General features: G+C 42.1%; 1 protein-coding gene across 3 annotated transcripts in view; it reads left to right on the top strand.

Moving 5' to 3' along the window:
- Nucleotides 1-734: 734 nt before the first annotated feature.
- The window catches only part of ADCY8 (adenylate cyclase 8), a gene marked incomplete at both ends in the record, with an annotated part of 219780 nt that continues 201968 nt past the window's right edge, over nucleotides 735-18546 (top strand). For all 3 annotated transcript variants that reach the window (XM_080939054.1, XM_080939053.1, XM_080939052.1), the window contains one exon: nucleotides 735-1694. In XM_080939054.1, the coding sequence (XP_080795180.1) occupies nucleotides 735-1694 (960 nt within the window). The remainder of the gene's footprint in view (nucleotides 1695-18546) is intronic.

Here is an 18546-nt window from a genome sequence, read left to right as displayed (position 1 = left end):
AACCAGGAAGGAACCGAAGAGAAAGCTTCATTCAGCACACCTCCAAATTAACTGTTTGGTGACTTGTTAGTGTTAAGACTACCTCCTTGCTCCTGCCCTCCCGCGGGGCGCCCTGCCACCTCACCATCACCCACACCTCCTGCCTCATCGCGCCCGCCTCCAGCTCCGCCCCTGCTCCCCATGCCGGCGCAATGGAGTTATCCGAAGGGCGATGATTGCAGCCACAGCTGCTAACTTAGCACCCATCCTAGCCATCGGTCACCCTTGGCCAGCCTTTCTGCAGCCGCCAAGACGTGGGCGTCCAGAGTCCAGTGCCGCAGCCAGGACCCGCCCGACGCGCAGCAGAAGCGCGGCGCCCAGGCGCCTCTTGGAGAAGACTGCGCCAAGACGCTGAGCCTAGAGCCAGCCAAGGAGCTTGAGCGCAGAAAGGGACTGCGTGGCTCGGAGCGCCGAAGATTTCGCGGACAAATAGCCACCACTTTCACTGCGTATCCAAGCTGAGCTGATTGGCGGGAAGGTGGCTTGCCTGTACGCTGGGTCCGCTGCAATCTACCAGGAGCCCCTTGCTCCTGGGCTCACTATGACTTGACCTGTGGGGGCCCTACTTAGGGCTCCTGCAATCGAGCAGCCTAGGAAAGAAGGGATCGCTGCCAAGCGGCCTTCGGGTCTTTAGGAACCCCTACCCCCAACTGCCACCACCAGTGTCTGCGTCTCTCTCCCTGCGGACTGGAGCCATGGAGCTCTCGGATGTGTCGGATGTGCACTGCCTTAGCGGCAGCGAGGAACTCTACACCATCCACCCGACGCCCCCGGCCGGCGACGGCGGGAGCGGCTCTCGGCCGCAGCGGCTGCTGTGGCAGACGGCGGTGCGGCACATCACGGAGCAGCGCTTTATCCACGGCCACCGAGGTGGCGGCGGCGGGGGCTCCCGCAAAGCCTCGAACCCTGCGGGCAGCGGACCAAACCACCACGCGCCGCAGCTGTCTAGCGACTCGGTGCTGCCTCTCTATTCTCTGGGCCCGGGAGAGCGAGCGCATAACACCGGTGGCACCAAAGTCTTTCCGGAACGCAGCGGGAGCGGCAGTGCCAGTGGCAGCGGGGGCGGGGGCGACTTGGGCTTCCTGCACCTTGACTGTGCTCCAAGTAACTCGGATTTTTTCCTCAATGGGGGATACAGCTACCGTGGGGTCATTTTCCCAACCCTACGCAACTCCTTCAAGTCTCGGGATCTGGAGCGCCTCTACCAACGCTATTTCCTGGGCCAGAGGCGCAAATCGGAGGTAGTGATGAACGTGCTGGATGTACTAACCAAACTCACCCTTTTAGTCCTTCACTTGAGCCTGGCCTCGGCTCCCATGGACCCTCTCAAGGGCATCCTGCTAGGCTTTTTCACTGGCATCGAGGTGGTGATCTGTGCCCTGGTGGTGGTCAGGAAGGACACCACCTCCCACACTTACCTGCAATACAGCGGCGTGGTCACTTGGGTGGCTATGACCACCCAGATTCTGGCTGCAGGCCTGGGCTATGGGCTTCTGGGCGACGGCATAGGCTACGTGCTTTTTACACTCTTCGCCACCTACAGCATGCTTCCGCTGCCTCTCACCTGGGCCATCTTGGCCGGCCTGGGCACATCCTTGCTGCAAGTGACCCTTCAAGTGCTCATCCCCAGGCTAGCGGTCTTTTCCATCAACCAGGTAACTCCTGCTTGCACGTGCTTGCCCGCTCCACTCCCTGGGATTGTTTAGAAATAACTTCTAGAGAGCTAAGGTGGCCCCATTCTTCGAAGTATGTTCCTCTAGCTTGCTTAGGCTTTGGGCGTTCTTCGGTGGGGAGTTCAAGGCTCATAACTGGAGCAAAACGACTTACTTTACTCCTCTGCTCGGGTCTGTAGTTCTCCTCTAACATAAACCTTTGAGGCTGACACCCGAAGTCTGCAGGCGCCTCTGTGGAGGCAGGACACAGAGGGGGGAACTGCCTAGATTTGAGCCATGGAACTTGGCTAACTCACAGCAGGTTACTGTAAGAATTCTTCACTTGGGTTTCTGCTTGGCTTCTTTCGGAATGGAGTCAGTCTTTGCTAACCGTGGACTTGCAGTGCTGGGTGCCCTCCAATAGGTCCTCCTGATCCTTCGAAATCTAATGACAGGTATTTTATTTGGGAAATGTTAGTGCCCTTGGGGGAATCTACCGTGTTTCATCTCTTATTACAGTGCTCAGCCCCAGCTCTCTGAATAAATAAATAGGTCTCAGGAATGGAAGGATGGCAGACTCTTGGCAAAGAATGTTAAGTTTTTATTAATTAAAAGAGACATGTTCATGTGGATGACTTTAATGAGATACTTAGATGAAGTCTCCAACTCTGACTCTCCTCCCCCTCCCCCGCCTCTCCCTCATTAAATATGGATGGCTTACTTGAACAAAGTGCATGTTGTCTCTGTCTGGGAAGGTAGACAAAGAATCTGTTGTTTAAATTCACTCAAACCAATTGATAATTAATGACCTGACACTTTGTTTAACAAATATCTGGTACTTAGCAGGGAGAGTGAATGTGGGGGCTTCTCTTTTACAGAGGGAAACATCAACAGAACCAGTTTAGGAAGAAAGCAAGTTTGAGGTGCTTGGCTAGGGACCGTTTTCATATGAATTGCTCCTGTTCTCAACGTCTCTGCTTACTGTTGCTAGATTAGATATATCCAAGTATAAATAGTTCTTACACTGGACAATCGTACTAGAAATGACTGGTGGTATGCAGATCACTAGCTCCCATGGAAACCTTTGTCAGTCACTGCCTTCTGGGGTTTGATTGGATTGGGGGGTCCTTTTCCTCTTATGGTGGCTCTGTCTGTTTGCTGAGGTTACTTATCTGGCCAGCTGCTTTGACTGTGCTTTTTGAAGTGTCTGCTCTAGAAAAAGCAATGAGTATATAAAGCATGTGGCTGTGATCATCAGGCATGAAACAGGGAGATAAGAGACTTACTGAGAGCTGGGCAGTGCTGAACTTTCTGTACTCTGGGCAGTGGTGAATATACTCTCAAAAATATCCCAAGCCTTTAATAATTGATGACAGTAAAATGTCCCCTGAAAAGGACCTCGAGGCCTGTGCCTAGAGTTGCATAATATTGTATAGTGTCTAAGCTGTGAACACAGATGCCTGAACTCCTAGCATGTAAACCCACTTTCTTCCAAGAACCCGTGTTCTTTCCTTCCCTTTCTTTACTATGTTTCAATATCAGCAAATCATTTCTTCTTTAGCCCCTCCCTCCTACATCGTCATCTGTCTCCCGATTCTCTCTTCCTTTTTGAAGATCTAACTCAGTCTGAGATGTTCTCACACTCGGCCATAGATATCTGATGTATACAGAAAGCCTCACTTACAACCCACTGCCTTTCGACAGTAGCCGTTCTTGGTGCACATTACCAAAAGATCACATAAAATATGCTGGGGTAGTATTTAGAAAAACACACCCTAAGTGTCAAATTATGAATGTCTTCAACGCTCTAAGTATAGATCTGTTTTTCTTGCCAAGTGAATCAAGCAAGCAAATTCTGGCTCCATATTTGTTTGATACGCTACTCAAATACTACCAGATGGGAAAGGGATTAAAAATAACCCCCAATGTCTTCCCACTCCCATCCTATGATAAACAGTTCTCCACTGAGAAAACCAAGCCAACTGCAACTAAACCAAGCCTATTCGCCTCTGTTTGGGGCAGGGTATTGGCTCAATAGTATTTTATAGGCCTGGTAACCTTTCCACCACACTGAAGATACCTGGGCCATAGTTTTCTTCAGCTTGGGCTGTGAGAATCCTTTAAACGTTTTCCTTTGGCGCCGCCTAGGGGTGAAAGCTTCACAGAGCCTGCAGGACAGTGGAGGGATTCTCTTTACCAAAGCCTTGGTTTTGTTATTTTTGATTTGGTTGGTTGGTTGGTTTGGTTTATTAGTTTGAAGGGAGGGGGGTGTTTTTCTCGGCAAAAAAAAAAAATTTATTTATGAGAAATACTGGTTAATTTTTTATGTTTAATACATAAATCACACTTAAAACTTGCTAAGAACCTCTGTGGGCAACCACAGTGAATTCCTAAGTCCTCACCAAAGCCTACCCTGTCGCCCAGGTGCTGCATTTTCTCCATACCTCCTCCTTTGCTCTTCTGCAGATCCTAAGCTCTCCACCCTTCTTTCCATAAGTCTCGAGAACTTTCCTATCTTTGTCTTTACATCTGCATTCGAGGTTGATCGCCCCCATTCCTCATATGATCTGGCACATTCTTTTTGTCCAGATTTCCACAGGCCATTCTCGTGGTACACAACTTGTTTTGGTTTCTCCACAGAAATTGCACTGTCTAAGACTATCTTTTCATTTTGTTCTCTCTCTCTCTCTCTCTCTCTCTCTCTCTCTCTCTCTCTCTCTCTCTCACCTGAAGTCATGATGCTCACTAGAACACACACACTAAAAGGGTAAAAGATTACCTTTATATTGATGATTTTATCCATAGTACTCAATCAAATGCCAGACACAGAGTAAGCACCTACTGAAATCACCATACAAATGAGACTGTTCATCACATGATTATAAGATGTTCAGCTTTCCAAACTCTTTGATGATGAAAGAACTCTCCACTCATGCACATTTATGCAAGCATGTGTAAACAATTAAGTTGTTTGTGTATAAGAAAGACTCTTACCTGTAAACACTGTTTTTGAGAAATCAAAACACACACTGTGTCATTTGAACAATATTTTAAATAAACATGAAATCTTTCATTGGTGTTATAATAATTGACGGTGAGGTGTAGGCAATACAGATCTTCATTTTAATTTCAAAGAAGAAAGGTGAGACTCCGGAAGTAAAGGGGGCCTTCTGAGGCTGGGCGCTAACAGGTGATGAGGACAAAATTAAATTTTTGACACCAATGCTAACAACTCTACAACAACCTCTAAGGGTATTCTTTCTGTAGACTGACAGTAAGATGGACCCCTTTTGATAGTCAAGAGAGTAATAGGCCAGGCACTGCACCGTTTAGCACTTTAAAAATGGAGAAGAAAATTAAGAGAGAAAATGCCAGAAATGGCATAGTTTCCTTAAAATGAGTTCATCACTCTACTCATCTGGGTACCAATTCATCAACTGAAGACTATAAACCTTTTGAATGTCATCTCTTTGCATGAATCTTAATTCCCTTTAAGAGGATGGCTCATGTTTAACTTAGTATGTTCAGGTCTCATCGGATTAAAATGAGAATACAGTGTCAGCAGCACCCTGTCAGCTGTCTGAAAATGAAAATGTCATCTTCAGAAGTGATAAGTGAGCCAGTAATTGCCTTCTTAATCCAAGCCATGAGTTTCTGCTTCTACTGTTTCCACCCCTAAGAAACCACTTCTGTGTCGTGAAAGGGCAACCACTATGCTTTAAATCCCCGCAGACCCTCCATGTGACCAGACAAAGCCCCTTGTGAATATATATCACAAGTTCATTCCCACTGTGGATATGAGTTTTAATCTTAAAAGGCTCACTAAAGAGAGAATTCTTCTCAGCATAGAAATGGTTTGTATTCTTTCTATTCAGGCAACAAATTAATCACTGCCTTCCACAGTGCAACACTACACACACACACACACACACACACACACACACACACACACACCAAAAGAAAAGAGAATATAGTTCATGGAAGACATATATAATCACCTACACTGCTGGCATATTTCCTGGGTCCAGTAACACTGGAAGTAATGAGGAACCTTCTTAAGATGCAAAGCCTGACTGGAAATTTTTTTTTAAATTAATGCCCTATAAGAGTTCAGTTGCAGGTAGCCTGGGGTCAGCCCTTCAGCCACTGAATTTAACTGTGTTAGCCTCACATATGGCATGCAAATCAAGGATACTGAGTGTCTTTCCCATACTCTCAAGAAAGTTGATATTTCTCCATCTTAAACCAATTGTTTATCCAACCAGTTAAATTCATTAATCAGAAAATGTATTATAAGATATTATATGCATAAAGAAAATATAATAATAAGGCTTCAGGTACATTCTATGCACCGTAGCTATGATTAGCAATTTATTCTGTTTTAACCTCTAGTGACAATAAAAGGGGCTACCTAACATGTGAAAATCATCTTGTTCTCGTTCTTCAGTTCATTAGACACAGGATGGTAGAAATCATTTAGTTATTGGAAAACTGAGAGCAGTAATATTTAACCAGAAAGATGATGACATCATGCTTCTCTCTTGGGGGATCTAAAATGTTACAGCCAGTGGCTAATTAGTTCTCTGTGCTTCTTGTTGAAGCACATAAGGAGGTAAGTATATAGAGGAGGTGATTTCTGCACGATAGCTCTATGAGCAAATGCAGACAGGTATGCAAATCCAGCTTAATCCACCTTCAAGGTCATGCTGCCAGAGATTTCTTCTCTGTCTTAGACACATCTCATCCAACAGCAGACACTACAGCCAGACAAATACTGATTAGGTAATGATTCTTGAACTTGACAAATAACAAGACCCAGTTAGGCTGCTACTTGTCCTATCAGTAATCTTGTAGGACAGACAGCATGCAGTTGCAGCAGGTAAAATAGGGGTGTGTGAAAGGAGCAGCTGGCTTAGGAGAGAAACTGTGGTTTAAATGTGCATTTCTGGTCACTTCGGAAGGATGAACCTCACAGTGAAAACAAAGCAGAGATAATGGAGATACAGACTCTCTTTCCTCATTCACACAAATTAAACACAAGCGTGTTTATACATCTTTGTCTAAGACTAGGGCTCTTTGTATCTAACACAAATCAAATAAAGAGATTCTATGACTACTAAATGTACAATAAATGACATGTGATTTAAAACACCCCTAACTTGATAAACACAGAGCTACCCATTTGAATGGTATGCTCCGACCCCTACTTAACTCACCTCTCTATTTAAGGTGAGTAAGTTCTAAAGCCTGACTACCACTGTTTCTGTACATTCTTTCAGGATATTCATATAGGATTTAAAATAATAATTGCAAACAGCATGTCTGAAAAATGCCTTCTAAAATCATATCTGAGTGTTAGCCTTCCCACGAGATGCCCCTGAATGCTGGTGAATGAAGCTATTGTTTATTCTCCTGTCTGTGAAAATACAAGTCTTTCCTTAGTGGCCTTTGTTTCCTCTTTCTTCATTTCCAATTTTCATTCTTGTCTTTTATTTCTTTGTTTGAACTATCATTTTGTTTGTCTGCTATGGTGGAGAGTGGTTCGGTTTAATTTTTAATGGCACCAAAATGATCAATTAAGTCTCACTGGCCCTGGTCTGTGGGCATCTTTGTCTGAGAGTTGCAAATAGATCTGGTCTGTATATTTAGAGAGAGTTGTAAACTGATTGTGTAATGTGTGTTGCTCAAGATTAAATTATGGATTTGTTTCCCTTCATATTTGGTTGTGTCACCTGACTGCCATCAGTGAGCTCAAGCACAATTAGATTAGAACTGGGGACTGGGGTGGGGGTGACTTGGATTTTGGAGCAGCAGCTGCAATGTCCTGCTAAGTGGGATGAATGCATTAGTCATATTTACACTCTGATGAGTGATGGCATTTAAGAGCTCACCAAAAATAAGTGAAACCAAGCATAAGAGGGAAAGATTAAACATGCACACAATCAGAGGACACTACTACAATCATCTGTGACGTGTCACTGTCGCCTAAATATTCCTTAGGATGCTAATTCTTTAGCATCACAGGTTGGTCCATTGGAGTTGATCCTGCATATAATTTGTTCCCAGAAAACAGATGACAGTTGTAATATTCATCTCAAATGTTTTCTCTCTGCAACACATGGGCAGGACCAGTAGGCCCAAAATATGCAATTGGGCAATACATCAATTCACTTGACATATTGTTTCTGAAGCAAATTTCTGGATCTGTTTTTCAGAACTGAAGTAAGAGTCTAAAGTCTAGCAGCAGCATAGGAAGTTGGGGAACATCTGTGACACATAGGTTTTCACCTCAGCCAGCAGATAATGGTCTATATAAATAGTTTCTTCCTCGGGATGAGTACAGCAATGCTGCTTTGGTCAACCACCCACAGCAGGGGAAGCCAGAGTAATCGGCCACAAGCTTCCCCAGGAAATGTAATTAGATTTACACACTCAAATTATGTCATATGAGTTTTGTTTATGAAGGATATTTCAGGAAGCCAGGTCACTTAAGAAGCACTTGAGAAGCCAGCTTTTCTCACTGCAAGATTTTTCAGTCATCCCTGTGGGGTAGAAGAATGCAGAGAGGATTAATTAACCATGGTGATGCTGTGCCTTCAGTAGGAGGCTCCAGCCACATCCTAGTCAGAATGAAAGCCATTTTCTTCGCAAATGCTTCCTGGGAAATATCTTTCCAACCAATGGACCAAGTTTGTGATCTTCTGTTAAATAAACATACAATGGTTTGTTTCATTACTTTCTCTGTGCTGGGTTTTGAATGAATGCTTGTCATGTGAATTTTTTTACCTCAATTATATATAATTTTAATATCCACAATACCTAAAGTATTTATGTCACCTAATTTGCTTGATGTTTTGAAATAGATGCCAAAATGTTGGTATTGCAAATTGTAAAATGTCTATGAAGCACACGGCTCCCTCTGCTCTGGATGTATTTTGAGCACCAAGGACAAACTCTCCCACCTCACCACTGAATTCACAAACTCTCTGGCCCAAATCTATTCAAATATCTTCTCAAAACTCTATTAAAGTAAAGCTCAGCCTGGTCAGTTGCTACTCAGTAGTGCCCTGGGACTAGAATTCACTAGAATGTTAACAGAAATAAATGGTTTACCTGCTTAACACTCATTTTCCTAGTCTCATTAAGGAATGTTAAGAGATAAATCGTAAAGCCATGAACTAGATTCGAAAAGAAATGGAAATTACATTAATGAGAGGTGGTGTTTTCTAAGTGTGTGGATTTTTAAACTACTATTTATATTTAAAGTATATATCATGTAAAAATGTTTACCTGAGAGAACAGAACCTACAACCACTTCATTTTGTAAAAATCACATCCTTGACTTGTGCTAGCTAGTTTTCTAGTTGACGGGAATAAACAGATTCGGAATTCCTTTGTGTATGTGTGTGCCCATGTGCTTGTAGAAGCATCTGCATCCGTATCTATGCATACAAGACTGCATACAAGCTAATCGAGATTACTCATAAAACAGACTACTAAGGAATAGTCAGTACATAGTCACAATACATCTTTTCAACTATAAGAAACATATCTCCCAAAGTTTAATAAAACAGGATCATAAAATATATAGAAAAATTACGGCAGGCATACTTGAGGATAGAAAGAATTAACGGAAGAGTGTGGTAACTGTTCTCACATATCTGTGGTTCTACTATGACAGTGAAGTTAATTATTTTATGTCTCACACTGACCATGAAAGAGGTGAGGATCTTCAATCTGGGAAGCCACAGTTTTAAATGATGGCCAATTCCAACAGGAAGATTCATCAAGGGAAAGCCATGCTGATGGCAATCATAGGAGCTGTTATTAGGAAGATTCTGGAATAGGTGGTCATTTTTCAAGGCCAGTTAAAATCCATCAGTTACACCTACAATGAATTAGGGTTACTTTGCATTTAAGAAAGGGTGGGGAGGAGAAAGGGCAGTGGGTCTAAAAGTTAAAGACATATGACTATGTCAACTGGCTGTTCTTCTGAGTATTCCACTGGGATCTGTGTCTAATAAAGCATCAATGTGTTTACATTTTAGGGACCATAATTGTCACACATGGCTACTGCATCAGCAAGAAATGGTGAAAATAGACTAGATTTTGCTGTGCCTCAAAAGCAGTATTGGGTATTAATAAGGAAGAATAGAAAAAGATGGATATTAAGTAGGCAAACTGTTAGCTATCTGTTTACATCCTAGTGAATTCTAGTTCTCGGGCACTACTGAGTATCAAACTGACCAGGCTGTGCTTTAACAGAGCTGCTATTTGAGTAGATTTGTGCCAGAAGGTTTGTGAATCCAGCAGTGAGATAGGGGAGTTTGTCCTTGGTGCTCAAAATGTACCCAGAGCAGAGGGTTCAGTAAACACTTGCATCATTCTTTTGACTTCAGCTCTTTAAAGCATGAAGCCTTTCTTATAGAACTGAGAGCAAAGGAACGCTCAAACTCTAGGGGGAAAAAGAGCTGAATGTGGCTCTTCCTTCTTGATGAGGTACATGCAAAGGGGCAGGAGGCTGAGAACAGTTATTTATAAACCACCTTATCTATCACAGGCTGATCCCCTCCCAAGTCTGGTAACCTAGTAGCAGGGGGAAGAGTCTGCCTCATGTCAGGTAGGGTCAGGAAGATCTGCAGATCTGGGGACTGCCAGTCACTATGTTCATCTGACCTTCCAGTGAAAACTGAGGTACATCTCCAGGAACCCAGATAATCCTCCTCACATGAATGAGGTTGGGCAGACAAGAGCTTCATCAGGGTTCAAATTTCTCTCATTGTATCTTTGCCACATCCAGAATTTCCACCTGTCCCAACAGTGCCGTCACCTTCCCATGTGACCAGCAGACTGTCAGATCCTTGTGGACAGCCACTGGGTCATATTATCTTTGTGTCCTAGCCCCTGGCAGAATGCATGGCACAGGCCAGCTCGGAATGTCATGCTTTTCATTTAGCGGAATGAATGCTGATGGTCTGACCACCTCCTTCCTTCTGGTCCCATCGCAGATCTCACATGGTCACCAGCAGGGAATCGGAATCCAGTGGAAGGCTCACCAAACAACATGGGGGACTTTGCCTTTGCTTTGGTTCTCATTGACTTACTTTCTAACTGGCAGTAGAAAAGGGACCACATGGGAGAGTATCTCATGGGACTAAACACACAATAGTTTCTTACAAACATATTTTTGCAACTTTCTAAAGACATCTCGGTTAACAAAATTGATCTCGTTGATGTGTAACCTGATTTTTGCATGATAGAGTTGAGGCTGAAGATAGGAAAAACAGCTGAGTCATTTTCATGCTCAGGAAGTAGCCTGTTTTGTTCAGTGCTTTCCCCTTAAGAGTGAGGCAGAGGCCTGGCTTGGTGAACACCAGGACTTGGGTAAAAAAGGGGAGCAGTGTTTTTCAGACCACACACACTGAGCATGCACTAGAAAAAGCTATTGTTGGGGTGTCAATCCAAGGAAGCAACTGAGAGTGTACACGGAATGATGAGCCAGCTAATGTAGACCCCAGGATTCAGGGCCAGAATGCTACAGGACCAACAGGGAGGACCGAGGAGAGAGCACCCTCGCTCTCTGTAGAAGGGTTCCACTTTGGATTGGTGGATATGACTCAATCAGAACTTTTAGGGAGTCATGTTGGCGAGACTTCCTGGACGTAGTTTCTGATTTTCGTTCCTATGAGACATACTCTCACAGCAAACTCCCCATTTCTCGATCTTTCACAATCTTTCTGACCCCTCTGCTGCAATGTTCCCTGAGATTCTGTGTGGATGTGTTTTTATACAGCCCACTGAGCGTAGCTCCACAACTGCATTTTGATTGGAGTTTTCTGTGTGGTCTCCCTCTGTTGCAATGAGATGTTTCCTCCAGCAAGGGTGAGGACTATACTTATCTGCGTGTATAAAGACAAATGTTTAGAATGGAGTTAAGGATTATGCTAGTTTAGTAATGAGGTGGTTGAGGAGAGCAAGGAGGGGTATATGGAGGCTCTGGAGGGAGGAAAGGGAAGAGAGAAATTAAATAATTGTAACCTCAAAAAGTGTAAGAAGTGGTATGGAAAACTTTCAAGGATGGGGAAATATTCACAAATAATTCAGTTCTATAACTTGTGGTTTAATGAAATGATCTGGTCAACTTGCTTCGTGGTTTTCCTTATTATTTAGTGAATAATGGCTAGTAAAAACAACTTTGACATCTTGGACAATGCACACCACAGGTAATGTGTGACATACTGAATAAAGGAAGTGACTTCTGCCACTGGATTCCCATTCCCTGCTGGTGACCGTGTGAGATCTGCGATGGGACCAGAGGGAAGGAGGTGGTCAGACCTTCAGCATTCATTCTGCTAAATGAAAAGCATGACATTCCTAGCTGTCCTGTGCAACACGTTCTGCTAGGGGCTAGGACACAAAGATAATATGACCCAGTGGCTGTCCTCAAGAGTCTGACAGTGGTTAGTAGCCTGTCCAGGACGATGGACTCATGTCTGCAAGTGGAGAGCAGTCAATGAGTGCAAAGCCTTCTTCACTGTTTATTTATGAAATATTGGTATTGCCCTTTCCGCCTACTAAGTACATAATGACATCACATAAGCGATTGGGGCCAGCCCAAACATGGTACATGCCACGTAAGTACATTTCCTTGAAACCACAGAAACCACAAATTCTCATTTTATTTTTGCTCTGGATTTTTCTTAATAATTTTGGCCAAAGAAATGTCTTTGGCTTCTCACAACCAAAACTTCCAACATGTTTTGTATAGAGTGGATTTAAAAGGATCCTCAGTGCTAAGATTAGATACTATCATAATTCCCCTCTCCATATGTTTTGCCTTAATTTACTCCATTCCTGATCTCCAGATCTGTCTTGAGAGCTGGGCTGTAAATGTCACAGAGTCAAAGTAGCATCCGAGTCACCATCATGTCTCTATTGCCTTATCTAATGTCTCTTCAGGCATCATTAGAACTCACTCTTCATTTTATCTCTCTCTGAACAAATGCTTGAGTGGTCATATCAGCGCTGATCTTCTTTCTTCCAAGTTTACAGATGAGGATATTGAGCTCAGAAGAGTGACGTCATCTCCCTCAAATTCTATGGACTAATGAGAAGCTCCAGTTCACATTTTCCCATTTCCAAGGCTTCCCACTGGAATGCATCGTCTACTACGTCCACTTTATCCCAGTTAACTTTGCTAGTTTCCGAGGCAATGAGTTATAAGTGACAAAGATCATTAAGAATGAAGTTGGTATTCCAAACAATGACTATGTCTTTGATATTGGTCTGTAGAATCCAGAATCTAGGGCATTTTATTGAAAACAGCACCTAAAATACCATCTAACAATACAACTTCACCTGCCTTGGATTCCTGTGCAGCTACAAATGTCTACCATGTGTGCGGAGACCTAAGCAGTTAAAGTAGTTGTCACACAAGTGAGAAAACCAGATAACCATAACCCCACATATGTCATAATGAATGTAGTGCCTGCAGTAGCATAGGATTTTCAGAGCAATCTGGCTAGTGAAACTCTCAGTGAACTCTGGATTGAGTGAGAGGACCTTGCCTCAAAGAATATAGAATTTTCTCAACATCAATCTGGAATCTCCACAAACACATGCATGCACATCACACTCATTATACACGCACCACACACATACACACACACACACACACACACACACAAACACACACACACACACACACACACATATATATACTTTTACCTATGAAAAGAAGAAAAGTCCAAACACTGTGAAATAGAGTCATAATTAATATGGATGTGGTGTTTTTTTATTTGTCTTGGATTTATTTGATTCCCTAAATCAGAAAACGGCGATTCTTGTAGAAAATACATCTGAACATCTTTGACCTTGAGAGTCTAAGGATGTCACTCATGAGAAATGATTGAGCAAACACAAAGAGAAAATTACTGTAGGGTTTGTAATATTGAATTCTTCTGCTGGTTGAGCTGCAATAGGGTTATTTGCTGTAAGACCATGAGTCACTCCTGTCACTGAATTTGTTTTGGAGAGACTGCTGACTGTGATATTTAATTGACAGACAATTACTTCTTTTGATTATTTGATTAGTGACTCTGTGGCACTTGTCAGGATTTCAAAACGTGCATTAGCTGTGATCAACAATCCATTGGATGTCAACATTACCCAACAAGGATTCATCTGCCATTTACTCCTCCTGAATATCTATATTGGAAGAAATAAGGTAGCTTAGAGGAACCCACCTCATTGTGCTATAGTTTAGTCATTTCACCTAAAAATGGAATTTAGATTCCTTTTGCCAATGTTTCTTTGCATAAATTAATAAGAAAGAATTTGAACCTAATAAATAACAATGACCAAAATCTGAATGAGGAAGGGATTTCTTTAACAAAGAGAAATCGGAGTGGCACACAGCAGCAGACTTCCTTGCTCAGTGATTGGCATAGAACTCTTGGAAACACAGACAAAGTTTCATAGAATGCATCCTTCTGTTAATCATGTGAGTGGTAGATGAAAGAAACAGAGCATCTGTGCCATTCAAAACACCAGTGCCAGTATCAGTGCACATGACTCACAACCCACACCTCAGGGGGAGAAGATAGCCACTAAACAACAAGGACACATTCTTCAGTTCCTCTCATACACAAGAGTATGGTCATGAGTATGCCTCCATTACCATGTATCTAGAACATTCTTTACCAATAAAGATAAATTATTTATCTTTCATTTAGTGATATTGTGCCTTCCTATGGATGTGTACACAGAATTCTTTCCTTATGCAAAGCATTTCAGATAACAGGTTTCTATTTAATATAGTGCACAAAAGATCTGGCTAGTTATCAGGTTAAGGTCACTGGGTTTAAAGCATCCTGAAAAAAAAAAAAAAATCCAGACAATAAAATTTACTTTATCAGGCCTTTCTCTTGTGCATTGGCATTACTCAAATTGCAGATCTATCCCAATATCAGAAAAAAAAAATCCAACCATCTCAGTGATGCCAAAGTAATATATTCCCAATAAAATCAGAGGAAAATTTATAGGAAGAAAAACTCACAGCCATGGCATAAACAAAGTGAGATTTACAATAGCAGCAGATTACCTGGCAAAGTAAACCAAGTATTAAACTGATTAAAGTTCCAATGCCACACTGTATAAAGAAAGAGAAGTCCCTGCTGCTCCTTTATGCTACCTGCCACTTCTGGTCCATTGACCCACCTAAGCATCACCAACTTCCTACTTTGTAATGTTTGAGAAGCAGAAGTCTTTAAAAAAATTTTTTCTAGGTATTTTCCCATTAAAGACTTTAGTGTTCTTAAAAAATAGGCAGTTAGAACACAGTCACATTTGACAATCACTTCACAGTGCTGCTGCTGCTTTGGTTAGTATGCTTCAATATGGAAAATGGTTCTCTTCTTATTCTGAGTACCCATGGAATATGAGTTGCTTTCTCCTGCTAAGATGAAGTACTATAGCTAACAGGGGCTTATAGAAAAGAGAGTATATTTTGATTTATGGTTCTAGAGGGAGGGTTCATAATAACATGGAAGGCACACCACCTGCAACTGGAAGAAGAAGCTGGAAGATCTTATCTTCATCTACACACAGAGAAAAGAGAAAGTGAGCTGGAAGTTGGATGAGGCTGTAAACCCTAAGCACATTCTTCGAGGACTGTATTTCTCCAGCACGGCTCTATGACCTAAAAGTCCCATAAATTCCCAACAGCCACTAACCATCACAGACCATGGAGAGAGTCAGAGGCCACACAGATGAGAGTAGATGATAAAAAAATATGAGTCTTGGGAGATTGATTATACCTTTAGGGCATTATATCAATATACTACTTTTGTTTTATTCTTGAGCACATGCATGCATAAGTTCATGGTTTTGTGTGTTTGTGTTTGAGACAAAGTTAAGACTGGCATTAGGTTCACTGTGTAGACCAGGCTGCCCTGAAACTCATCACTCTCTGGCCTCAATTTTCTAAATCCTGGGCTTTCCAGTGGGTACCTACACATGCAATTAGGAGTTTTGAACTGGTACAAATTATACTGATAATTTATTTATTCCATTTTATTTTATTTCACCATTACTAACATGTAAATATGAATTCTAATCAATAATGATTGCAGTGTAATCATGGTGTATTCTCTGAATGATCATCAACTAGTCTCTGAGATAAATTAAAAGATTTCTATCCAATGCCTCTTTAAGACAGCCATTTTCATGTTCTGAGGATTTGGGACTTCTGTTTTCTTTTGCTGTGTATGTGAGATTTGGGGACCAGAAAGAACCAGATCAGATGTTGCTCTATCTGATGTATAATTTATATCACTAGAATAAATGCAAGGCGACAGTAGTGGCTGGAGACAGGTGGGACTATTTCCCAGGGGAAGAAACAAATGCCTTCCTATTTATAAATCTTTGAAAGCACACCAGGCTTTGCGAGATTAAAAACTCATCCCTGGAGGTACTCAGCAGAAGCCAGATGCTTCTGGCTAGGGATTTGGTGCAAAGGAAGACGGTTTGAACAAAATAATGTTTTTTAACATCCTCTACAATTTGAAGCTCATGATTCTGGGACTCTTCTAGGAGTTACAAATAATTGGTGAGGTGTACAAAAATCAGACTATAAGAGGAAGTCCAAGAAATATTCTATGTCTCAGAGAGATATTATACACTATATCAGGCTATTTCCTCCAGCTTGTTCTCCTGGGCCTGATTTTGTAAGCCCAGGGTTCTTTTGCTGTTCTACCTTGGCAGTGGGCCAAGCAAAAAAAGCATCTCCCTGTCTATCTCTATGGTTAGTCTAGCTTGATCTCTGTTTCTTCTGCTTTGTTCTTAAAAAGGAAATCTGCAGTACGTATTCCTTCCCTGTCCCAAGTCCACTTTACCAGGACAGCACTGGATCTTTCCAGGTTGCAATGTGTTAGGAGTTCAAGCCAATGCCACATCTCACTGCTGGTTCGGTCTCCTTCAGATAATGGCATACGTCATCATGCTCATTCCTTAAGCTGTTTCACTCAGATCATCCGAAACACCCCATGCCGTCTGCTCCTCTGCTGCCTGAGTCCTCAAAGAGATTGATTTCTCAGGGATCTCTTCCCTTATGTCACAACTTAATTGTTCTTTTAAACTTTTTCTTCCTTAGAAACCCCTTCCTCCACATCATCCTTCACGTCCTCTCTCATTCTAATATTTTATTTCCTTTTCTTCTAATTAATCCCCTTCCACTATCCGTTGCTGTTGCTAGAGCATGCTCACTTTGCTTTTGTGTGCTCCTTCTCCCCCATTCCTTCACCTCCCACTTCTTCCTTCTCTTCTTCTTTCTCATTTTACTCCTCCTCTCATATAGTTTCCTATTCTCTTCTTCTTCTCTATCTCCCTTCCTTCCCCGTTCTCTCAGTCTCTTCCCCACTCTTCCTGCCTGTAATGTCTGACTTTGCTATCATACAGGAAGCACAGTGAAGACAGTGTGCAGGATTATTTACTCATGGAAATATTACTAGGTTTTTATGCTTGATGGTTATTTAAGATTAAGTGAATAGGAATGTCCAAGGCTTGAGTGTATGTGCATGTGTGTGTGTGTGTGTGTGTGTGTGTGTCTGTGTGTGTCTGTGTGTATCCAATATGTGTCTCCAGCTGACCTTAAACTCAAACTGTTCTGCTGAAGATACAAGTGTGGTCCACTACATTGAATTAGGTGAAGAATTCCAATGTCTAGGAAATTAAATTGGGTCCAATCAGGGTTCAAGGAATGCTTTTATGAATTGTGTGGTGTTTCTCCCCTGTTCAAATGCTGGCGAAGGCTAAAGTTTGCAGATTAATCAGTTTCAGTACCAAACTCAATAAGAACTGCACCAAAGTAAGATGACCTAATGGATCTGCCAGATTGCAACTCCAAGAATCCCACGCAAAATTCCTGTGCCAGGGTGAAAACATTTCTTTTAATAGCTGTGTCCTGTAACAGAGCTTGTGGTTTCCACATCTTTAAATAGATGTTATCATTAAAGAGGTAAGCAAGGATCTATTCTATTAAACATAATTACTATTATCTTATGGCTTTTATGTCTGTTGCTGGCTCTCAGTAAAACTGACATAGCAAATGAGAGTGGACCGTTTGTTGTCTTCATGACAAGGAATTTGATGCTGACTGGATTAGGTGTGGAAGACAGAAGATCGAGTCCCTAACATTTCTGTAGCTTCTGAGACAGAAGTCATATCAGTGTAGGCTGCAACTCCTTCACTTTGGAAGAGCCAGTAAAGATAATATTTAAAGCTACTGAGAAGCTGGGTAGTTATAAAGATAGAGCTCCATTACTAGGAAAATAAAGGCGCATATTCATAACTTCACATTTTAATCTTCAGGAAATTGGTCTTCTGAGCTTCACCTCCATTAGAAGAGGATAGTGTGGTCTGGCAAAATTAATGATATCACATATTCACGCATCAGTTTAGTTGGGTCTGTATTGTGACACCAAAACTTGTTAATTTAGCAAAATATTTAGCCTCCATGAGCCTCAGTAAAATGGAGAAATTATCATATGTATTTTATTTTTTAAAAAAAGAAAGAAAAAACAGTGAGAACAAACAGATTTGATACAGAAAATTCCTCCAAACAGTTTCTAACCTAATGATGGCTACTTGATAGTTTGCAGTGGAAGTTTGTGGTGTAGGGACTTTGACTCTGTAATTGATTGACACTTCCCCAGCCCCAAGAACAATTCCCAGAGCACAGACATTTAGTAGATTTTTATTGAGTGGGTAAATAGAACCACTAGAGAGGTTAGAATGACCAGCCACTAAAAAGTTGACACCAGACTCTGGGCAAAGTACAAACAGTAGCCTAATTAAT

Source organism: Micromys minutus, assembly GCF_963924665.1.
Source record: "Micromys minutus genome assembly, chromosome: 27".
Lineage (NCBI taxonomy): Eukaryota > Metazoa > Chordata > Mammalia > Rodentia > Muridae > Micromys > Micromys minutus.
The sequence above is the reverse complement of the archived record's forward strand: the minus strand, read 5'-3'. Positions and strand labels throughout refer to the sequence as shown.